Genomic DNA, 24,095 nt, shown 5'->3' on the forward strand with positions numbered 1-24,095 from the left:
CTAAGATGAATGGGTCCATATAACACGACGGCATTGGACATGCCGTTACCACGGCTGAACTCCATCTCCCCACACTCAAATCCCCGCGATTTCTCCGCGTAGATCCGTTAGCATACCCCGGAACCTGGAGTATTGGAACCTCAATGTCCTGTCCCGCAAAGTGAAACATCCCGGGAGTTGTTTGCGGGAGATATACGAATTCTGGGGGGAGATAGGTTATCGCAGCACGGTGGGCCGTGAAAAAGCTTATATGGCCCCTGGACCACCTCATACAAGTTGAGTGCAAATCGAGCAACATCTATCCGTCCTCGGCCATTCACGGTGTTAAGTGATCATCACGATGTCAGAAAAGGCTTCTACTTCTATTGCTGTGCGAGATCTCGCCTCGGTATAGACACAAACCGTCCTGCTACGGAGGCTTTTTCAACGCTAACCACCCTTCTAGGTTCTCCCCGTGAACCCAAAGCCATGGTGGCAGACATCCCACCTCTTAATTCTCAATGCATACATCTGCAGTATGCTTCTCTTCTCATCCACTGGCGGCTACGACATATCTCTCATGAACGGCCTCCAATCTCTCACCCAATGGCAACTCTTCATGGAACAGCCAACAGGTGCCTGGCTCGGCTTTATCAACGCCCTTCAATGCATCGGCAGCATGGTTTTCCAACCCATCGGCGCCTGGTCAGCTAACCGGTTCGGCCGCAAGCGCACCATTCTCATCGGGTACATCTGGCTAGTGCTAGGCGTGGGCCTACAAGCCGGCGCACCAAACCTGAACTGGTTCATCGCATCGCGATTCTTCATCGGGGTTGCTGGGACTTGGTTCCAAGCTTCTGTCATTCTAGTTACGGAGATTGCGTATCCATCGCATCGCTCGTTCGTGACGTCGGCGTATATGTGCCAGTTCTACGGGGGTTCATTGCTATCAGCGTGGATTTCGTTCGGAACGAGGAATATTGATGGGGATTGGGCTTGGCGGATCCCGTCACTGATGCAAATTGCACTTCCGCTTCTGGCATTGCCGGGTACGCTGTTGATTCCTGAGTCGCCGCGTTGGTTGGTTGGTCAGAAGAGAGCGGAGGAGGCGAGGGAGATCTTGGTTCGCTATCATGCTGGTGGAGATCAGAATTCGGAGCTTGTCGCTTTACAGATGGAGGAGATTACCGAATCAATTACTCTGGAGCAGAGTGTGCAGAAAGAGTCCCGCTGGGTAGACTGTGTGAGAACCAAGGGCAATCGATACCGATTGTTCCTAAGTGTCTCCCTGGGATTCTTCGCGCAATGGAATGGATGGTGAGTTCGAGTCGTGCAATCAATCTGAACTGAACGTATTATTGACAAAATTACATCTCCCAGCGGCGTGGTATCTTACTATCTCACCATGATCCTCAAAACAATCGGCATCACCTCCGTCACAGAACAGACCCTCATCAACGGTTTCCTCCAACTCTGGAACCTAATCATGAGCATAGCCGGCGCCTGTCTAGTCGACCGCGCAGGTCGCCGTAGACTCTTCCTCACATCCACAATAATCATGCTAATAAGCTACATTTTCATCACCGCACTATCCGCCAGTTTCAGCACAACCGGCACCGCAGCCATCGGCACAGCTGTCATCCCATTCCTATTCATCTACTTCGCCGGATACGACATCGCTTTTACGCCTCTTATGGTTGCTTATCCGACTGAAATGTGGACATTCTCCATGCGCGCAAAGGGGCTTTCTATCACGATGATGGCGAATTACGTGGCGCTGATTTTCAATCAGTTGATTAATCCTATTGCTCTTGAGGCTATTGCCTGGAAGTATTATATTGTCTTTTTGGCGATATTGATGGTTATTCTGGTGACTGTTTACTTGTATTATCCTGAGACGAAGGGGTACTCGTTGGAAGAGATTGCAGTTGTGTTTGATGGGGAGCAGGCTAGGGTTACGGATTTGGTGGCTGTTAAGAAGGTGATGGAGGATGAGCGGACTGGGAAGAGTGAGCATGCTGAAGATGTCTGATCATTGAGCTAAATAGTACTCAGAGAGCAGTGAGCAGTTATTGAAGGAATGAACCGCGAAAGAGATAGTGCTGTATCCCTTACGTTTGATAGACATTCTGGAATATCCCATTTGACCAATGAAACTCCGGAAAGGTCCGGATTTGCATTCCTCTCGGTTATAAAACATCAAATATCCCGGGGTAACACCTATACCTCAACTCTCCCACTCTCAAGCAAGACACAAACCTATCTTCAACGTTTCCCCCCAATTTCAAACCTCCAACAATTTAAATGTTTGTCTATCACTCAAGCTCATCGCCAAACCCAGAGGTTCTCGATTGTGAATATGAAAACAAGGAATATCAAGACAAGAAGACCATCTCCGACAATCCTTACATCTATTGGGCGGTCCATGGCGGCAAGACTACTTGCTGCAACTCTTTGCTATGTCTTCGGATCCTGAATCCCTTTCGGTGATCATGCCCTACAATCCTACAGCAAGCTTTACCCGGGGTGCAAAAATTGGTCCTATGGCACCTGCAAGCGTCATTGCGAGCAACGACCTCCTGCCCCCTCCTTCTATGAACCCGAGACCCGGGCTCTATGGTGTTGATCGTGCCGTTTTCGCAAGCCTAATGAAGCGAAGAAACAGGCAGATTGAAGGGGAACGGAGAGAAATGATGGACCCTGTAAGTACTCATATCACTACTGAATTTGAGGAGTCATTAACACCTTGAAGATTCAGCAGGATTTGCGTCAACGAATGTTCCTTGGATTGATTTTTAGCTGCACTTGTCCCCTTGCTCAGTCGCTCATTTCAAACATGGGATAGGATCATGAAGACTGGAAAGCTCCATTGATATTTCAATTTAACCATTAGCATGTCCAGCTAAATTGAAAGTTTCTCTTGAGAAAATGGAAGGACAGCTGTAAATCCTAGCCGCGAGGCTCAATACTCTCTCTATTCTGTCATGAACTAGAATAGCTCATACCACGCATCGTACAACAAAACAAATTCGTAGAAGCTGTATAATTATCCAGAAAGATATTGACCATCGTGGCGAAGTATTCCAGAATGCATCAACCTCCTCACCCCTTTCAGCCTCGCCGGCATCTTCCGCCCATCCAATTCCGCGCGATCCCTTGAGATAAACTAACCAATAACATCGAACCCCATTTCCTCATGGAAGTCTCACATTCGAGCAAGTTACAAATAGCACAGGCACAGCCCCACAAGTAAACTATCTCTCGATTACCCTGAAATCAAGGCAACGCCCGAGTCATGCAGATGCAGGTCTCCATCACACAGGTTAGCGCGAACACCCACGCATCGTAGAATAGCGCCTCTTCAAGTTTGATACCGTCTCCACTGTTGTCCGCAGCAGGGCAATGACTACCGGGCATTGGTGCCCAGATTTTGAGCCCGGGCCTATAGGATAAGATCTCCATGTAGCCGAAGGGACACAAGTAGGTCTGAATACGAGATGTGGGCAAGGCGGAACTTGGCGTTATGATGATCGTCGCGCGAGGACGGGTGGCTGTTATGGTATAAGTATTTAAGAGCTACTTTTTATAAATAAGAGGCTGGTTAAATTCAAGAAATCTTCTGTCTAGAGAGAACCACCATCTATGAACTCCTGATTATATCCACCGGTCAGTATGAAAAGCCCAACGCCGATACACACGCTTCTACGCACAATCGCGCTATCAAGCATCTTTACCGGAACCTTTGGATACTACTACGATACGACCTACGTCAATCGCATCGATACAACCAAAAAGAATGCCGGACCGCTCACAACCACGTTCACACCACCCCCATCCTGCTCCATACCACGCACAACAGCAGTGTACGGAAGACCAGATCTAATCCAGGGATGCGGGGGTCCATACGGCGATGAATGCTGTCCGGAAGGATGGCGTTACAATATGTACTTTAGTCCCGGGGTATGTCCAGTGGGATACAAAACGTGCACACTACCAACGACCACGCAACGGGATGAGACGACTGTTATCTGCTGCCCAAGGTAAGTCAATCGCCATCTATCCTACAAGTCCTCTGTAAACCACCAATCTAAAATAATCTACAGTGGCTTCGATTGTAACGGCCAAGACTACTGCGGAAAAACATACAACAGCGCACAAACAATCACGTACACGGATCCTACACTCTCCGTCGTAACGACAGTAGGAGCCATCACAGCAACCGGCATTCAAATCCGGTTCAAAGCGTCCGAGTCATCCATTGTGCCCATCGTGACAGACTCTCTAATTCTACCCCGCGACCACTCAATGAGCAAGAAGACCAAGATCGGAATTGGACTTGGTGTCCCGGCTGCCGTGGTGCTTTTGGCATTTTTGGCATTCTTCGTGATGAGGCGTATTCGCCGGTCGAAAGAGAATGGTGGTGATTCGTCGGAGAGCATGCCGTCGCTGGGACAGGATGAGCCGCCACCTGCTTATGAGAGGGGATCGAAGAGGTAGGAGTGATCGGGGGGGGCTTTTTCTTAAATTTATTTGGGTTTGGTTTTGGGAGGCTATTTGTTCTTCTATGAAAGAATGACTGAAATTATCCGCAAAGCGTATAAACGAACTTTCGATTACTAGAAATGTCTAGTAGTAATTTGTCCATACAGAAACTTGGGCAAACCATTTGAGAAAATCGGTATGAAGGATAACTTTCAAGAGTCCTGACAGCCGGCAATAGTGTTGGTTGGAGTCCGAGCTTCTGAGGTGCTCGTTGTGGCGGTCGTTGCACAGGCAGAGGCATCGATACCAATACAGACTGCCTAATCGTCGATATAATCGAGATTGACATAAAGCTCTGTTGCATGAAGGAAGAAGCTCCAGATAGAAAGGAAATGACAATAATCCATAATTTTAATCACTGTAACGACCGGACGAGTACCACTCAATCCACCAGTATTATGTCCCTCGCTATACACCCCCTAAAGTGAAAATAGCACATCGATATCCAAACTAAATCCAAAAGCAAAGCAGTCCTATCCTAGTCTATCTAATGCAAAGGTATCGAGTATCGGGTATCAAGTATCGTAGCATAGTCAAACAAGACAACAGATGCTCCAGCTCCAGCATCTCATCACCACTCAACTCAACTCAACCCCCTTTCACCCCTCTTCTGGTTGAAAGAAAAAGATTTCTTTTGAAAAAAAGACCAACCAGCCTGAGCCAGTAGGTCTACGCCCACTTGCCCAGCAGCGCCATAATCCCCGCCCCCAACAACAAAGAACAAACCATAAAAGCAAGCCTCTTATCATCCCTCGTCCGATGCGGATCAAACAAGAAATCCCTCGCCAACAACTCCACAAGACCGGTATAAATCAAAATCCCCGCCGAAATAGCATCCAGCACACCCGAAACCACATTCGCCGTAAACGAGCCGGGGTTATACGTCGTCCGCACACCCAGTCCAATCGCGATGGAGATCGGCGTCGTCAACCCGTACGCCGTGCACAACGCCCAGGGTAACCAGGAGCCCTTCCGGAAGGGAATAGAACTCATCCGTGCACCGATACCGAGTCCCTCGAAGGATTGGTGGAAGACTAGGACTGGGTATAGAGTTGCGAATTCGTCGCCGGCTACACCGAGGTTCAGTCCGATGATTACCGAGTGGAAGATAACGCCGAATTCGAGGATGAGGAAGGCGGCAATTTGTTGGCGGAATGAACGTTCCATTGCGCCCTCATCCATAGATTGGGATTCGACTTCTTTAGCGTGTTTATCCTTTGCATCAAGTGCGGAAGTAGACTGTGAATGAGAGTTGGAGTTTGATCGCCGCAGACCGAGCTGGTTAACTTCCACTCCAGACGCCATGATCGGTTCGGGGTCATCACGGCATAGACCGTATTTCTTCTCGACGTAGCGCTCCGCACCGAAATCAAGTAGGAAGACCATCATTAGGGATGTGAGGACTATGGCGGGACACCAGGAGTAATCGGCCCAGTGGCCTGTCATGCCTACGCAGGAGGCCGGGCCGATTTCATCGTAAGCGGGATCGAGCAGGTGAATGAATGCTGTTGCGACGATGACTCCCGCACCGAAGTATTTGGCGAAGAGGTAGACGTAGAGTGGGATGCGGAGACGGGGGGCCCTTTTGGCGAGCACCGGGAAGAATGTTGCCGCCGAGGAGACGACTAGGATGACGAAGATGGCGGAGATGCGGGCGCCGAGGCGGCCATCGTATTCGTTGCCTCCGCTGTTGAGGTAGCAGGTGATTTGGACGGGGTCTATGGTGTCGAGGTCGACATTGTGAGGGTCGAAGTCGGACATAGTGGTTGTTGTGGACGGTAGTAACTGTATCCTTGTCCGGGATGTGATCAAGCCCTAATTTGATAGAGGGTATAGAGAGGCTGACAGCCAGCAATAGGCTAAAGCCGAGAACTGAAATGAAAGGCTATGAAAGGCTATGGAAGAAATGAGCACGAGCTGAGAAAGAAATGCCATCAGGGAAAGGATTTCCACATCTAATTTATAAACCTGCTGTATGGGCGAGATTGGTTCGGGACTGCCGTCGCCCTGAGGACCTTGGGAGGTTCGCTTCCAACCGAACGATTTTTGGCCCCAATCGCATGGTCTAGTCTCACGAAACCCTGCCTTTGTACTTGTAATGGTTCCATCAGTAATAGAACAGATTGAAAAAATAAATCACTCGCTCGCAGATTCTGCTTTTCTACGTAAATGTTAATATCGAAGTAAATATCCAACCTCCCCACCAGGCCTCATCCAGACAAACCACTTTCTAACAAAAACAGCGATACTACCTCTCAAGACACTACATCAGTCCAAAAATCTTGGTCAGAAAGCTTGAAAGGCTTGGAAATAATTCTTAGCTTTTCTTGGAGGCTTGACAGTGGACCTATTTCTCGGCGAGATCATTGGGTGTGACCATCAAGATGACTTACCACCAAGGTCCCCCGGCCAAGACTACACGTGGAGAATGCCCTACCACGGGAGATTTGAGTTTTAGTGGAGGTTCATCCTGATTTGTTAGGTGGTATAGCAGGGAGGGAACCTTGGTAACGCCGAAGAGAAAGAAAAATTTGCTCAAGGTGGTCAATATGGATTGTGGTTGGTTGGTTGGGTTATACATATCTGTCGGTGTCTCTGGATGGGAGGATGATATCGACGAGTCAACTACCACCACCACAGTCAGTTGAAGTAGATCCGCATTTATAACGCAAAAGCACGAGCCCGTCCGAGAGAGCCGATTACAGGATTTCAGTATTTACCGTGGACTTTATTCGTTCATGTATAGCCACCCACACCAGACAGACCTAGTATCATAACGGTTAAAAGGCCGAGATGGCGCGAACTGCGGCTACCTATGGATCCATCCAATGATGTCCCGGACAATAGAGAATAGAAATAGACGATATCGGCCAAGGGAAAGTAATTATAATATCGTCATGTCATGTCATGGATCAAGTATGCTCCTCCATCGGAATGGAGGTAGGATATCACCAGTGTATTCACAGTCACAGTCATAATCATAGTCGTTCATAGCAAACATACATAGATCAAATCTTCATCATCTCGCGTACAAAGACAAGAATCTCGACCAAGTATCACATCATATCATAGTATCATAGTAATTGCAGATTCGTATCATATCTTCATAAAATTCGTTTCGTTCGGGCGTCGCCGCCAATTCCATATCGCAGTGTAGTAAACAAAGATGCTTCGCTTCGTAGAAGTGACAAACAAAAGGAAGAAAACAAAAAGAATTCCACCAAGTCCTGAAGGAGGATCATCGATCAACCTTGGAAGCGGAGTCCACGCCACATCCACATCCAGCGCCAAGCCGGTTGATGACCGATGGGCTTGGCTGATATCAAGGCGAGAAGCGATAGATCCGAGGACAAGGTGAAGAAAGAAGAGAATGACAAAGTAAATCAGTCACAAATATCCATCCGGAGAAAATAAGATGTCAGCCATCCACCCACATCAAGATGACAGTCAAAAAACCAACCAGAAAAGTAAGTATAGTGCAGAAGAAAAGCAAAAGGATCAAGAACACAGCATGGTAGAATCAAAACAGTGAATCTTCATAATTTCGTAACACATGAACCATGTCCACATCATCACCATCACCAAACAGGCAAAATCTGTCTGTACACACAACACAACATAAATTTCCAAAATCCCGAAATCTCAACCAGATTTCGCAGTAAATAAGACCAGCCCAAAATTCAAAGTCGATGCTCTCATGTCTCAAGTTCACATTTCGTTTCCAGTATCCAATGCCACCGCCCAACCGGTTTCCAGTTTCCAGTTTCCATGATATGAACGCAAACCCAACAAGACCAAAAAAGATAAAAAAAAAACCAATAAGCCGCTCCCTACCACGCTAAAAACAACGCTGGAAAACGCAGAACAAAATCAAAACCAAAGAACTCGACAATGATAAACCAGATAAAGTAGAAAGAATCGAAGCAGGGCAAAAGCACATCGCTAGTCGCTAAACACAGAAAAAGGGGTTGTGTTGAAAAACAAATCATGAAGAAATGAGGGACAAAAGAAAGAAAAGTGGGGTTGGTAGGTTCGCCATCACGCTGGTTCTATTGGGGATTGCCCAGCGTATCTGAGAACCAGACCATTGCTGGTGGTTCCTGTCGTTGAAAAGTCGGGCATGGCCAGACGAAGTGTCAAGAGCGGGGAGTGGGGGATCAGAGCGGAGACGTCAATAAGTAGACGAGTAACCCTTCGAGTGTCGGGAGAGATCTCAAGTGATAGCCACAGTCAAAACACTGATACGCCCAGGCTTTCAAAAGACCAGGCAAGACCGGACCCCTCAACTCTAAAAGGTCATCATCTCCTCCTTGACAGGACTACCACCAAACTCCTGCACCATACGCCGGAAATCACGAATCACCTTCTCCGGCACACGCTCCCACATCAAGCTGCGCGAGTACACGTCCTCGCCACCATGCACGCGATGCTGCGCGGCATTACTCCTCATCGCCGCCAGCGCAGCTTGCAGGTTTGAGGGCTGCGCCTTGAACGGAGCGCCGTCGTCCTCGAATGTAGTTAAGGAATTATACTGATCCACGTTGAGCGAGAACACCTGGGCACGCTCTTGTTCCTCACTAGGTAGGACGAGCGTATCGTGTAACTCGTCCAACGTGGAGGAGCGAGCGTGCGAGGCGCCCATCTGGGTCATGTCCATAGTGATGGAGGGTTGAGGCGCGGATGCGGAGACAGCGATGGCGGAGGGGTGGGTGAGATCTGGTGGGGAAGAAGCGAGGACGGCTTTGAGGACGTTGGCAGACTCGGCGCGGTACTCTTCCGAGAGTTGGGGGAGGGAGCGGCCAGCAAGGCTGGTGTTGGCGTTGGAGGCGATGAAGGCACCGAAGAGGAGACACATGTAGAAGGCGTTCCAGCTGAAGGGGTAGTCGGAGGCGGGCTTGTCGGCCGCACGCTCGGTGACTTGAAGAGGCTGGGATTGCGGGTGTGCCTGTGCCTGCGACTGCGTGTGGACGTGAGAAGCAGAGACAGTATCCATGGGAAGACCATTAGCCATGCCAAACTCATCCCAAGGCCCGGTATCCATAGACAGATTTTCAAAGCCGGTAAAGTCGGCAGTCTGGATGTGGGCGTGGGCTTGGGCTTGATCGGCCATGGTGGGTTTGCCACCACGCTCGAGCTTCTCGACCGTCTCGAGCAGGATGTTGTTTTTCTTGCGCAGTTCGGCCGTCTCCAGCGTGTGCGAACGGATCATCTCGTCTTTCTCCATGTGCATGCTCTCCAGATAGGTGGTGATCTGCTGTTGCTGGGCGATCCACTCGTTCTTCTCGCGCATCAACTCGGCTTCCCGCTTCTGCAGACTGGAGACTATATCCTCGAGTTGACTGATGGTATGGGTATAGTGTTTTTTCTCCTCTTCGAGTTTTTCCGTATGCAGTTTTTTGCGTTGGCGCGAGTCGAGACTGTGATTCGTGGTGATCAGTATGGATACCAGCATCAAGATTGACAAAGATGTCGCTCTCCTTCCCCCGTATTAACTTACGCTGCCTGTCGATTCCTCAACAATCGCTTCTGCTGCTTCAACTCCTTCACCTCCTCCTCATTGGTCGACTGGCTAATCAACTGGTCGATATTACTCAACGTGCGCTCCGCCGGAATCTCAAACCGAGCATTCTTCTTCCGAATACCATCCCTCCGCAGTGTCAACGGCGACCCATTCCGATAACAATTACTCTTGACCGCGGCGGCATCCGATAAATCCATAGGCGCCGGCATCCAACCCTGACTTGACTGCGGGGACATGGCCACCCCGCCCGTTCCAGGCGGCGCGGCAAAGTTCACCGCGCCGCGATACGAAACCGCACCCATGGGGATCGCACCAACCGGCCCGACCGCACCACCAGAGAACGGCCCCGAGGTAGCGGTTTGCTCTGCCTCGGAGGGATACTGGTCGTATGCGGTGGGGGTGCAAGAGCCGGAGGCGGTGCGGGAGAGCGCCCATGATGCCTGGGGCGGCGCGTAGGGCTGCGGTCCGTCAACGGCCATGAACTGCCCGCTTGTTGAGTCGAGGACGGAGTGGGGGAGATGGGATGGTCGGGACTGCGACTGGTCGGAACTGGCATGGGAGTAGTTGGACCAGACGGAGTTGCGATGTGAGAAGGCGGTTGGATCTGTGTCGTAGGAGGGGCGGCGGGGGTCGGAGAGGCCGGGGGAAGTTGAGTCGAGAATTTTATCGTCGAGGACACTCATTTCATCTTCTTCGGATGGAGGCACGTCTAGCGTTGAGGGGGATTGTTGGTAGAAATCGAACTGGGCGTATCGTGCCATGGCGAAGAGGCGGTGTGTAGTAGAAGATGGAAGTGGGTTTTGGTGGTGGGAGTTGAAAAGAATATGAGAGGCGGGGCGGGAGGAGAATATAGATGGGATGGAGAAAAAAAGGATATCAAAAAGATGAGGAGAAGAAGACGAAGGGAGAAAGTAAAACGGATAAAGGTGAAGCAGATAATATGGATGAGGGAAGAGGATCTAAAGAGGATCACGATGTGCCGACCGAGAAGAGGCGGAGGAGAGGGGCGGATCGGAGTGTATAGAAATGGGGAACTGTACAAGCCGAAATTGTACAGTAGTAGACTAATGTCAATAGCAATAGCAATAGAGTCAAGTCATTCAGTCAGTTCCGAGTCGGGGGGGGGAGACGCAGGCTAATTGTAGCAGGCGCATGCCCGTGCTGAATCTCGCCGTGTGGTTTAGTCACAGGTACCTGCTTTGGCTGACTCTTGCTGGTGGTAATTCTAGTATTGGATGTACTTCTTCCCAGTCCATCCAAGTCTTCGGTACATCCAGCGGTCTGCGCGGGAAATGGAGGGCAGCCCCCCGGGCAGACGAAATGGCTACGATTGGCTGCTCTGCCCCTCTTGGGCAGACGTGCATTTTGGGGATTTTGGGGGATTTTTCTTTTTCACGGTTTGTTTGGATGAGAATTTGTGGTGTCTGAATACGGCAGGGAAAGGTGAGCTTTTCTTATGGGAGCCCAACGTGATAGAGCATCTTATAGGATGGAGTATATAGATCGGAGTGTTGCAAATAGTTTGAATCTATTGTGACCCAAATATTGAACTACAATACCTCCTCCGGTTTGGCAGTAACTCTGGATTACCTAATTACCACACTATCACAACCCCTCGGCTTATCGATAAACGAGAGCCTATCGATTGATCTTCTGAGTGGCCCACTGAGACAAGACAAGAATGTCTGTGCTTTCCTGTCATTCTGTCATTCTGTCATTCGGGTCATTGATAGACCCCTCGTCCTACTCTTCTAAGATTCTATACACTGATACACTGTTCAACTGGTTCCGATGGATCCAAACGGGTCCGGCCCGCGGGTGATCCACCCCCTCTTCCCATGGTTCCAACTTCCGCCTTGCAGAGTACTCTGTACTCAGCACTATACACTGCACACTATTCTGTACACTGTGTGATTATCTCCCCCGGCAGCCTGCGATGCACGGATGTTCTGCATTGATCACTTGTCCCCTCCGGATGACGCCCTGAGGATTACAGTACTCCCAGTATAACCAGGTCCAGGTCCAGCCGCGGAATCCCTTCCAAGCCCGCCATCACGGCCTCAAGACCCAGCCTGACTCGCCTATTCCAGGCTGACGGCTCTGGTGACGAGCGTCCCCCCGGGAAAGAATAACCACCCGCTAGAATACTCCCAGATCGACCGATGATGCCATCGTGATGCGGAACCCGATCGAGAGTCCTCTAGTCTACCTCGTGCTCGTTTATCGAGGAACCCCTCCTCGGTAATAATCAAACTACACCGTACTAATCCCCGTCCCAAATCTCATAATGAAACTATCTCAACTGCCCAAATAATATGTACACAAGCACACCGAAGAAAAATCAACCAAGTACTTACAGTGATCATCCTTCCATACAGGACTACACCCCCAAAAAATCAAACCCAAAACTAAACCCAAACCAACTCTCCGCCCCAAGCGCACAATACTACCTATTTTCATTTCCTGTTCCTGTTTCTACCCTCCTTATCAACCAACATAATCCTCGGACACACCTCCATAACCTGTCCCGTATTCCTGTACATACAATAATCCCAATCCCCACGTCCGTTCACGCTCGCGCTCTATACATAGAAACCCCCAACCAACCACCAACCACACCACTCACCACCCACCCACCTAACCACACAGGATGAGATGAGATGAAACCACCTCCCTCTCCAACGACCTGATAGGTCCACCCCCCACTAGACCCGGCGCCCCCGTTAGTTACCAGTGACGACTCGCGAATCGCGAATCGCCCAGACCAACCCGCGCAGATGGCGGTGAAAGCGCCCGGATGATCCAATTGAGATCGAGACCGAGACCAGTTTCGGGGAGGGGAGGGGCTGACCCTGACCTGACCACTCGCAGGATAATTATTACTGTAGGTTCATACCACAGTAGGTTTGGACTGTACAGTATTGTGCATCTTCCCGTGCCTTGTCCCTTGTGCCTTGGGGGAGAATGTCATGCGCGTGGTAGAGTACCGCCTGTGTGCCTCGTACATTGTACCTACAGTACTGTACATATAAGAAGTAACACCGAGTATACATACACGCAGCATGAAAATGAAAATGACATTTGGGTTCATGGTACTTTTGTAACTTGGGCGTTGGTCTGATGAGAGAATGACTAGTGAAGAGGTGATTCTCGCATACTACTGGTCTCTCCCTCTTTTTCTTCTGTTCTGTCCTGACATGAACGGGGCTGTCAGTGATGTCGGCTGATGGAGGAGAGTAAAATCAGTGACTGGCCAGTTCGTTACGGGCCTGGATCTTTGATCTTGGATCTTGATTTTCCGTTTTCTGATCTCGTTTTCCGTTTTTCTTTTCTTGTTATTCTGGTTTGGGCTGACGGACATGGGTTTACTGCAATACCTGAGTTCTTTTTTCTATACAATCTATAACGCCCTTCACGATAATCTACCGTAGGGGGAATAGCATCAGTATTCAGCAACTAGAAAATATTCATCGTCGACTGTTATAGAATCACTCACATCCAAGAAGCCCCCCGATCTACAGTACAGTATGTATGTAGGGACCCCACGAAGTCCAGTATCCATTCTGCCAGGTCCATCCAACCAGCCCACTAAAACCCCCACCTGAAAACCCGGCCCTACCCCAAAACCATCCCACTACATCTGACATCCCATTCTCCCATGACAGGCTGACCCATTTCCCGCACCTACAGTACCAACCAGTAACCAAGCCAGCCAGCCCAGAAAGTAAATACTCCGCAAAACTGAGGAGGCCCGACGCTCTGAAACGTGCATCCCACAGCCTCACTTTAGCCTGTTCACTGAGAGGGGGAAGACTTCGTCCCTGCCTAACCTAACCTAACTTGACCTAGTGATCTGATCTGATCTGATCTCTGCTTCTAGGCTCTAGACTCTACTGTAGGCTCGGCACGTCCGAGGGAGGGAGTCAGGCAGATTGTAGAAAGCTCGGGAGCTGAGGCTTAGACTTACTGGACTGGCTGTGGCCTGGTCTGGTCATGTTAGTGGTAGTTAGTGGGTTGTGTAGTTAGGCTTCGAGGCATGCCTGGCCGAGAAGGTAGGGTAGGGTACGGTAGACTTACAAGGCTGGTGGGTGGTTGTTTGGACTGGGTACACTGCCGGATGGCGTTCCTATTCGAGATTTGGGATCCCACTTTGGAAGCTGTGTTTGATGAGGATGTGCGGTGATGGGCCCTATGGGAGGATGAAGGGATGATGATCGAGTTGTTTAGTTGTAGACCGCTATTTTGAGGTCAGTTCGTGATTGATAATTGTAGGTGTTCTGGATTTGTGAAGATGTGACTCATTTCGAGCTTTGGTTGGGGGTTCTTGGGCATCTGCCTCGATGGTTGTTTTTGTAGGGGAAATTAAAGAGAGGGTTCAAAGTTAGGGCTCCAGTTTCTAATGCCTTTGCTCATTGTGCTGGTCTTGAATTCTTCTATGTTCATTCTTTCACTTGATATCCATTCTCTTGACCTTGTCCAGGCGTTGATCTGATATGGCGAGTCATGCCACCAAGAACCCGAACATGTGCAGTAATCTTCCAAAGCTCGAAAAAATTCGCTTTGTCTCGAGTTCAAGAGTGCTTACACTCACAGAGGAACACTGAAGCACAAGGCCCTCGGAAGCCACTGTACCGACTTACGGATATCCGTCGCGAGAGCGACCTATCCCAATACTCCAGAGATACAACAACAAACTCAGATCAGAACATCAGATAATTCCAAATCTCCAACATACATCAACCTCTGCAAACCCATTCCGCCCCAATGCCCCGTTCTCCCAAACTCCAACATCCTGACCGAACCCTCCCAAACGGCCATACTCCACTGCGGCACCGCAAAAGCAAAAACAAGGCAAACGAAAAAAGGCATCGGGACTACCCCATCCCATCCTCCCACCCAGCGATCTCCTCTGCATCCTGCAGTTCCAGAAACACAAAAAACCTAACCTTCATGTCAGCAATACTGTAGGTACCGCGGGTGGCTCGGTCAAATGCATGCCCACCTTCCGATCTCGCTCGCGCAATCCCCCGATATACAAAACTCAAATTTATCCATCTCGCCATATAACCCGTCTAAAATAGTGATGTGTGTACATACGCATAAGTAGGTATACTGTACATACAGCTTCGCTTAAACAGAAGGATTCGGATCAAAAGTAATAAGAGTAACAACACACGATCATGATCACCAGAAAACCGCTGACCGGAGCATACTGCGCGAGTAAATGCGAACGGTTGGCCCGGACATCATCCAGTCGGTCACTTGAGTCTTGTCGGAGGAATTACCGAACTAGACAAGACAAGACAAGAATAGTGAGCACCTAACTTATGTTTTTTCCATCCAGTCGCGCTACCGCGGAATTCATCGGGCGGCCGGACGGGAATGCTGCGGTTTAATCACATCGTAAGTTCGTTAGGTGGTGCGACTGGATTTAATTTTGATTTAGGTACCAAGGTACCGTGATTGTGATCGGGAACTCTACCCGCATTATAAATCCGTGTCCTGGAAGGTTAGAAATGCTCGTCTGCTCGTATACTGAGCGAGGTTCAAGGAGTGATTTGGAAACTTGCCTCAGTTAATTTGCAAGTATGAAACTTACTACAAAGCCGGTAGTATAACTGACTCTCTGATCTAGGGAGTGTATATACCTTGAATCGGAAGACGAGCCCTCTGTTCTTTTCGATTGTAACCTGATAGGCATATTACACGACACAGACTTATGCTTTCGCCCCTCGAACCGTACCATTTCTGTGGACTATAGTAGCCATACATCTTCCAATCATTTTACAAGCCCAAGGTGAGTACTCGAAGTTGCGGCCAGACGGACGCATTGTGCCTAGATGGGATATGCCTGCATCACTGCCAACGAGCAGTGTCTACATATTGAATTTATCTGGGGGAAGCGCGCCAACGCATGGCGATCCTGTTGACTACGACAGCCATTAACTCTTACGGATGTCTCTTGTGAATCAAAGCCATTTAGGCAGTAGTGGTCAAATTCTGGAGCGGAATATGCATTCGTCGTGTTATTCGTGAGGCTATAGGAATTTGTTCTATAGGACAAAGCTGAAAATTTGGAATTAATATGGGACTTGCCGAGGTCTAGTCCGTTTCGTAGCATTTGTCACACTTCCTCACCCCTTTAACGTAAAGCGCTATTTGCAAGGTATTGAGGATGAATGATTCAGATCAGCATGATGGGGACTTGGGCAGATGAAGAGAGAATTTTTCGTTGACAGCAAGCATCCATGTCTTCAACATTCCACAATATACAATTTACGGGAGGCTCAAAAGCAGCGAAAGGTGATGGACACACTAGTCCGCAGGGGGCAGGGAAACACTTGTCACCTAGCAAGGGGGCAGCCTAGCGCTTGAACGAGTGTAATTTTCAGCGGCCTACTAACGGGCACAGCCTAGGGGTTTGTAGGAAGAATACGGTTGTCATTTCTCAGCTATGATATCAAAGTTGATATATGCACCAACACCTGGCTATGGAACAACACCCGGCAACCTCCGTTAGTCGCCCGCCTCCCCGTCCGACATAGGCACCATTAACGTCGATCCCATCTCCCCTGTCGATTATGCCTCTCCTTAACAAACTGCTTCAGAAAAGAATAGTTTCCATTACTCCAGTTCGGTAATTGGGAGGGAGGTCGAACATATGACGAGGATCCACCAACTTGTATCCACTACTTGATCGAGTGGAAGGTCACTCTTAATAACAGGACAGTGGCGAAAGATACAGAACAAGACCTGGTTCTAGCCCCTCGACTTCACTGGAGGTTGTTTTTGCAACCGAAGCTAAAGGAGCTACTCGTACGAAAGTATCCACATCGAAAACCTGAATCGGATAACACTTCTGTTGTCGTATCCGCCACTCGGCAGAAAGGCCTTACTCTGAGGTTTGATGGAACCGATATTAATTAGACTCCTATAGAAAAGCAGCTTTTTAAACTAGGGCGATCTTTTTCTTGCTAGCAAGAAACTCTAGGCCATAATATTGCGGTGTGGGGAGCGTTCCATGGTTTAGGAGACCTCTATGCTGATCAGGGGAATCTGAGGGAGGCAGAGAAGATGTACTAGCGCGCTCCAGCAGGCAAGGAGAAAGCCCTTGGTCTTGATCATGCATCCACTCTTCGGACAGTCAATAATCTTGGGAATCTCTACAGAAATCAAGGGAAGCTGAAGGAAGCAGAGGAGATGTACTAGCGAGCACTGGCAGGTTGTGAGAAAGCGCTCGGTGCTGATCATACGTCGACTCTCAATACAGTCAATAACCTTGGGAATCTCTACTCTGATCAGGGGAACCTGAGGGAGGCATAGGAGATGTACCAGCGAGCACTAGCAGGCTACGAGAAGACCCTAGGCCCAGATCACAATAGGACCCGGTTGGCTGTAGAGAGATTAAATGCGGTAACGACTGTAGATGAATATTAGCGGATAATCCTCCCCATACATTGAGAAATAATTATTTTATTCTGTTCCGTTCTTTGGTCTTGGCAGAAAGCCATTTCGATACAATCAGGACCGGTATTGCCTCCCATGTTGGAAAAACAGAGATGCTCTTTCAAACCCTCATCACATGATATACCAAACTTACAGTGGCACCGCAAAAGTTTCTGACCACCCAAAAGTACCTTCCTTTACCGCCTCCTTATAAGGGACATACCGCCCCGGTCCCCGCTTCACTGACCGCCTAGAGTATGCTTTACCGCCTACGAAAAATGCGTTAGTATAAGACTATACAAAGGTTCGCATAATGCAATATTGCTTCATTTGCTCCCTTCTTACGCACCTCCATGTTCTCTACGCCCTACTAGGGCTGACTGGAGCATTATTGGTTGTATTTACTGTAATGATAGATCGTTGGCGGAAGTTTTGTGACCGGCAGAATATTAAGTAGGGGGTGTGGGGCTAACTAACTACTCCGTATATTTCCTCTTCTCCTCGCGATCGTATTGCTTTGATCTCTCAGGACAGGCTAGGCGCCGATGAACACGCTCCATTACCCCCAAACCTCACCAATATTCTTCCTTCTTTTTGCTCTCCAGGTATCTCTTCGACCTCGAAAATACCCTCAGGATGTCTAGCGATGGCTATCTATCCCAACCAACCTCACGTTCACCAGAACTCCTTTTGTCATTCCCATCAGATATTCTCCAGCCAATATTCCACCAAGTCCTACTAGATGAAGTGTACAACACGAGGGAGGTCTCAATAAGATATTCTATACGCACGATGCGTCTCAGAGATATGGTCTGGCGAACCAAGAATCTCCGTGGAGTCTGCGGCTCCTGGACAAGAGCGCTGCATCACCTGGTATTCCGCGGCAAAGAAACAAGAGAAGGAGTAGTACTCCGACTTCGTCGCCTTCTGCTTGATAAGGATATGGAGACATTCCCGATGCTTCGGGATTGTATGGTGAAATTCTGCCACCCGCACTTGCTTAAGGACCTCTACTCTCTCCAACAAAACATTGCGGAATCCGCCATCTCGTTCGAGTATGTCTACGCCGTCGTCTGGCGGGACGACGAGTTGATGGATGTTATGAGAAATAAAACCTCCCATCTTGGATACGGGCCATATTCGAATGAGATTCTGGATACATTTGCCGAGGAATGCTGGGCTTTAGGCATGAAAGTTGGTGACAGTTGCGCAAGGTTCCCGAATGGCAAGGTCGACCCTTCCCAGGTTACTAATGAGTGGGTGCAAGCCGGTCTGGTATCTCTGGAGAACTTCTACATTAAAGAATGCCTTTGTCTTTGGTATTACAATGCGCATATGTTTCGACAGATCGTGGGTGCGTTCCCATGTTTAGAGGTTCTGGAGTTTCCTGCCTTCCTCCACGTTCCTCTTCTAGCGAAGATGAAGTATTTCTTTCCGCCATGCGAAGATGATTCTCCATTCGCCTCCATCAGTCTAAGTCCCCCACAGATGTTACAGATCCTAGGGATCACGTATAAAGAGCAGGGCCCGTCATATTCCGACATTATGGCGTCCGTGAAGAGGGTGATAATTCACACTTGGCATTATAATCCGATACTATCCCTCTTCAATGGGGGCCCATATGGTGTTCTGTCTGCCGAGTTACATATTTTCCTTTTGCTGAATCACTGGATGAGTGACCGAAATCTAGAAATTCGTCAGAATGTCATCAAAAGGATAACTCAGCAGGCAAAAGCAGCAGTTCAAGATATCCCAGAGAAGACGAAGGCAAAGGTTTCACACTTCAATACAGACGTGCTGATGGATGTGATGGATGATACTGCAGGAGATGATTGACATTGATAAATCAAGTGAATTAGATAAAGCTTTTGAGTACTACATCATAGCCTTGTTTCTTCTTGGTCCTTGACAGGTGCGGAATTCAGCTCTGGACTGAGATCTTGCTTTAATGTTCTATTATATAAAATTCTTCCCTCAGGCTTTCGTCCAGCCTCTCATCTGTATAGGGTTTCTCGAAATTCGCTTGACCAGTGCACACTGAGACTCTCTTTCTTGGCCCCACTGCCAAGACCTTAGCGCAGATTGGGCTGCTCACTTCAAGTCGAGGACCCGTATGTATTGAGACTCTGGAAGGTATTGCCTCTCTCCCTCTAAAAGAATACATCGCACGCTTTGAATATGGGGAACTCGTTGATGGTTATCGTACTAGCCAAGGGGCACATTACAGAGGACCGCAACTTTCTGCTGCAAGCCTAATAAATGATCTGCGTTAAGGCCTTGTCAGTGGTGCCGAGAAAAAAACAAACTTAAGTTCTCCTTTTGATATATCTATCCTACCTACTACCTCCTTATAATATGTGTATGTACGGTTAGTGGGTAAGTAGGTCCGTGTTGTACCACTCATGAAAGAATGGTCAATGACCAGGTGGAAAGCGTCGCAGTCATCTGCCATGCCGATTTCGTAGGGGGTGGGGGTGGCGATGGCATTGGTAGTAGTTGTGCTTGTAGTGGTTGTGGTGGTTGTGGTGGTTACTACGGTGGATGATGTTGTGGATGTTGCAAGTGCTGTGGTAGTTGAAATTGGATTTGTTGAGCTAACAGTGATCGTTGTGAAGTTGACCTGGACACAGTAATACAGTCCCTCGATTAGGGTACAGCCGGATCCAAGCTCAGTAACAATCGAATTCTTGTTGGCATGTCAGTGCGAGAATGAGTGGTTATTGGAAGGGGGCTAGCTGGCTCACCCATGCTTCGAACTCAGCCTCTGTCATGCCAAAGTATTGTTCAATTAGAGCGCAGGTAAGACTGGATGAGTACTCAATCCATTCACTGCAGTCATCCGTCGTTCCGGGGGCAGCAGTGCCTGGAAGGGAAACCACGTATCCATGGACTAGAGAGAGGACAGCCAGCAGCGCCCATATCAAGTTGGAAAACGTAATTGTGCAAGGAAGAATTTGTATCGGGCTGTGATAGTAGTCTAAAATAGATATTGTACGGATAATTATAACAGGCGGCATAATGGCGGTACGTTCGTGTCTGGAAGGGGATTGATACAGCATAACGGAGCCTTTATTCCCCGTCGGCTTGAATCTAGTATACTTTCCCCATTTGGTTGGTTAATTACGCCAAGAAGATTCGGATGTCACTAGCGAGTCTCTTTACCCGAGTCCAACGGATGTACCTCGCGGAATGCAGTTGTTAGTCTAAAGCTAAAAGGGCACTGTTACACCCTGCCTGGGGAGTACGTATGCTCACCCGGAGGAACGCGTAACCTCTAGCGACTAGCTGCAGATATAGACTAAATAGATTAATTAAGTTAACCGAAGCCGCCAAGGTTACTGAATTAAGCTTACCTCGTGTCTTGGCAACCTTGTCTCAACCTTTTAAGGGTTGCCGAGAACCCTCAGCCCACCTAAACTACAAACAACAAGTTTCCCTCCGCTAGTGATGATGATGTCTCCTTCCCCAGAGGGCCTACCAACGGAAATATTACATGAAATTGGGAGGAACGTCACATCGCTCCGGACTCTCCGTGCATTAGCCTGCGCAGGCCGTCGGTTCAATGCCATATTTGACCCAATCCTCTATCATGCAGATGCCAGATGTCCCCCGAGCGCGGCCATCGCGTGGGCGGCGGAGCATGGAGCCATGGAAATTCTACAGAAGGCCCTGAGCTACGGCGCCGAAATAGCCCCCACTTCAACCTCCACCGGAGAATTTTCTACCGGCGGACCGCGGGGAAATCATGGGTTAAGCACGCCGTCCCACTTCAACAAATACCCACCGCCGCATCCACTGTATCTCGCTACCCAACACGGACATTTGGATATTGTGGAACTTTTGATTGGGAGAGGATGCAACGTCAATATGAGAAATCCAGAGGGCCTTACCCTGTTGTGTCTTGCCGTGCTTCATGGCGATGCGAACCTCGTCCGGACTCTGCTTAGCCGAGGCGCTCGTCAAGATAGAAGGCACGTCGCGGTCCAGATTGCAGCGTTCCAAGGTGCGAAGGAGGTCGTGGATCTTTTACTCCACTATGGTCCTGATTCGACCCGGCCAACTACACCGCAGATACAAGATGCTATTCAGTGTGCAATAGTTGAAAGACACGGGGATATTCTTCCACTCCTCCTGGCCACTGGAGTTGGCCTCAATTATGTATTCCGAGGTTGCCAAGTTCCTGGGGTATATACACCACTGGTTTGGGCAGTAGATAAGGGAGATACTCGACTTCTCCAATTACTGCTGGCGGGAGGCAAGGCGGACCCGAGTTACTGGACTGGGGATAAGGAGGCTATACCCTTGCTGAAAGCCGTCCTGCAGCAACACGAGGAGATGGTTCAGATGCTTGTTGGCCGAACATCACGATTGCAGAGAACGCGAGCCCTTGCGCTCAGCATGGATTACCCTGATGGGCGGATCGCTCATATCCTGCTGGATAACGGTACACTACCGGATTTTGATCAGGGCGACCATTCCACGCCAACACAGGCCTTTGACGATAGCCATGATGCTATAGATGACATACTGATACCACCGTTAATCCGGGCAGTCCTTCGCGGATATACAAATTTAGTCAAATTGCTGGTCGCACGTGGCGCCGATATCAATGTTGAGTACCGCGGTTGGATCGAAGAGCTTCCGACATGGGTAATCGGGGGTCCACTTGCGTTGGCCGAACAACTGAGAGATCAGGAGACGACAAATTTCCTGCGAGATCAAGGGGCGAAACGAGAGGTTGGCACATGGTTATATGCGCAGTTCGAGGGTTGGACGTATCACAGGCCATCTCAATGAATAAGGAAATCTGGTTGGAGGGGAACAAAGTCCTGAATGGTAAAATTATAGACCACTAGGTTAGCATCAGAAGGCTCATTGGACAGGTCTTAATTCTCCTTATTCTCACTTCCCCGAATCAAGAAAATGCAAAATGCAATGTTATCTGGCGGATTATTACGCGGTAAATATGTCCCAAGGGCCTAAAGTAGTCATAGCGCTCCGCCTCCTATGATTGAATTTGGTCTGTTTATGTTGGTATCAGGTTTGTCATATCCTGGCTACTCAGCTGCGGAGTCTAGTAGGCGGGCCTATAACTTGCTAAGATGCGACAGTGGTAGAAGTATAGGTTAACGTGAGGGGCTGTTAGACTGGTCTTGCTTTTTATCGTTAGCAGCGAGTACGCTTATTTGGCCGTGTCGGAACGGGCTAGTAGCACTATGTAGCAAAGATAGCTTTATGTACTTGGCTCGTTCTACTACTCGTCTACTATAGTTCATGGTATTTCCTATCCATACATCCTGTATAAGTGTCACTGCTTGGATCTCAGCTCTGCAGTTGCTGCCAACCACCAATCGGCCAGTACCACATCGCTGTTGCACCAGAAGGCGGATTCTCATACATGTAGGCCGCTAGAGCGAGGAGAACATATGGCTCCGGAGCATTGACCAGGTTATCATCTTTGTTCTTTCCTGCGAGCATAATCTTGATCGCATCGTAAACTGGGTAGCAAGATCAGCTGGGGGAAGGAGATGAGAAAAAGAGCGCAGTTTACTTACGGCCATTATCCGCATCAGTTCCCGCAGAATCGACAATGTGGAACAACTCATGATACAATGTACAGCTGAGCGTACCAAAACGATCCATGGATCGCGCATCACCCTTACTGGGGTAACTGGTACTGGTTACCAATCCTGCCACCGTGGGCTGCGAGTGAGGGCCTTTCCCGGCCTCATTAGTGAAAGATCTTGGGCAAAGAAGCATATGTCGGTTGAAAGATGCATATGTGAACCTCTTTGGGCTACCAGCCTCGGTATTAGGGTATGAGTCAGCCCGGCTAGTGATTCCCTGCCGCTTCTCTTTATCACATAGTTTCACGTATGGCCCCGTGGCGAAGGTGTATCCCTTTAATAAAGAGACCCAGTAAGGCGTGATGTTGTCTCCCATTGCTTGGATATGAGGGTAGACATCGGCAACTGTATACCCTGTCTCAGGGTCTCCGTCCTCGTCGTAGCTAATTACCATCTCCTTTCCGTTTCCGTCCAAGGCGAGGTCGTTCCCACCGTATTTGGGGACAACGGCGAAATCATCAGTGCAGAAGAGATTTGGTTTATCGGAGGTTTTAGCCCCCACAAGACCACCTTCGATCAGAAACGTTGCAACGTTGGCTAAACGATCTGATTTTTTTAAAGATGATCAGTATTCAATTCGGGTTAGTCTCAAGGTTTGAGGATATGGATAGGGCAGGGCAGGGCAGATCGAAGACAAAGTCCGGCACTAGTTTGCCGTCATTAGCTGTGAACTGGCTGATCCGGCCATTCTCCCGGATTTGGAAAATATATATATCAGGATGAAACGGGAGTTTTTAGCGTTCTCAACTCCCTCAAGGTGCTCGTCAGTAAAGAGAATTTAAGAAAACATCGAGGAACCACGGTGAAGCGGACGCTAGTCGCCGCGGCTGACTCTATGCACTCGTGTGTTGAGAGAATTCGCTTGCGTAGATCTTCAAATCCAGAGAGGACGGCTTCTGTGTTAGTGGCGGCCAAACCGGCGGGTACAGTAACAGAACGGCCAACGAATACTTGCCCAAGGCAAATCCCCGCTGAACTTG

General features: G+C 49.0%; 8 protein-coding genes across 8 annotated transcripts; 5 read left to right on the forward strand and 3 right to left on the reverse strand.

Moving 5' to 3' along the window:
• Positions 1-340: 340 nt before the first annotated feature.
• Positions 341-2,011, forward strand: N7473_012579 (Major facilitator superfamily domain general substrate transporter; the record flags this gene model as incomplete). The annotated part of the gene is made up of 3 exons (XM_057158518.1): positions 341-388; positions 446-1,296; positions 1,360-2,011. 3 exons carry the CDS (start codon positions 341-343, stop codon positions 2,009-2,011), a joined length of 1,551 nt encoding a protein of 516 aa, XP_057002472.1.
• A 1,640-nt stretch (positions 2,012-3,651) lies between these two features.
• N7473_012580 (uncharacterized protein) lies at positions 3,652-4,476 on the forward strand (the record flags this gene model as incomplete). The annotated part of the gene is made up of 2 exons (XM_057158519.1): positions 3,652-4,019; positions 4,083-4,476. 2 exons carry the CDS (start codon positions 3,652-3,654, stop codon positions 4,474-4,476), a joined length of 762 nt encoding a protein of 253 aa, XP_057002473.1.
• Positions 4,477-5,190: 714 nt separating this feature from the next.
• N7473_012581 (uncharacterized protein) lies at positions 5,191-6,282 on the reverse strand (the record flags this gene model as incomplete). The annotated part of the gene is made up of 1 exon (XM_057158520.1): positions 5,191-6,282. One exon carries the CDS (start codon positions 6,280-6,282, stop codon positions 5,191-5,193), a length of 1,092 nt encoding a protein of 363 aa, XP_057002474.1.
• A 2,527-nt stretch (positions 6,283-8,809) lies between these two features.
• Positions 8,810-10,803, reverse strand: N7473_012582 (putative bZIP transcription factor; the record flags this gene model as incomplete). The annotated part of the gene is made up of 2 exons (XM_057158521.1): positions 8,810-9,938; positions 10,019-10,803. 2 exons carry the CDS (start codon positions 10,801-10,803, stop codon positions 8,810-8,812), a joined length of 1,914 nt encoding a protein of 637 aa, XP_057002475.1.
• Positions 10,804-16,515: 5,712 nt separating this feature from the next.
• On the forward strand, positions 16,516-16,969 carry N7473_012583 (uncharacterized protein; the record flags this gene model as incomplete). The annotated part of the gene is made up of 2 exons (XM_057158522.1): positions 16,516-16,557; positions 16,676-16,969. 2 exons carry the CDS (start codon positions 16,516-16,518, stop codon positions 16,967-16,969), a joined length of 336 nt encoding a protein of 111 aa, XP_057002476.1.
• Positions 16,970-18,280: 1,311 nt separating this feature from the next.
• Positions 18,281-19,324, forward strand: N7473_012584 (uncharacterized protein; the record flags this gene model as incomplete). Its single annotated transcript, XM_057158523.1, has 1 exon — positions 18,281-19,324. One exon carries the CDS (start codon positions 18,281-18,283, stop codon positions 19,322-19,324), a length of 1,044 nt encoding a protein of 347 aa, XP_057002477.1.
• A 1,617-nt stretch (positions 19,325-20,941) lies between these two features.
• N7473_012585 (ankyrin repeat domain-containing protein) lies at positions 20,942-22,285 on the forward strand (the record flags this gene model as incomplete). The annotated part of the gene is made up of 1 exon (XM_057158524.1): positions 20,942-22,285. The coding sequence occupies one exon, from the start codon at positions 20,942-20,944 to the stop codon at positions 22,283-22,285; it is 1,344 nt and encodes a 447-aa protein (XP_057002478.1).
• A 525-nt stretch (positions 22,286-22,810) lies between these two features.
• Positions 22,811-23,803, reverse strand: N7473_012586 (uncharacterized protein; the record flags this gene model as incomplete). Its single annotated transcript, XM_057158525.1, has 3 exons — positions 22,811-22,986; positions 23,044-23,661; positions 23,788-23,803. 3 exons carry the CDS (start codon positions 23,801-23,803, stop codon positions 22,811-22,813), a joined length of 810 nt encoding a protein of 269 aa, XP_057002479.1.
• Between the last annotated feature and the right edge of the window lie 292 nt (positions 23,804-24,095).

This window comes from Penicillium subrubescens (genome assembly GCF_028828155.1).
Source record: "Penicillium subrubescens strain IBT 31985 chromosome Unknown utg000011l_segment0_segment0, whole genome shotgun sequence".
Taxonomy (NCBI): domain Eukaryota; kingdom Fungi; phylum Ascomycota; class Eurotiomycetes; order Eurotiales; family Aspergillaceae; genus Penicillium; species Penicillium subrubescens.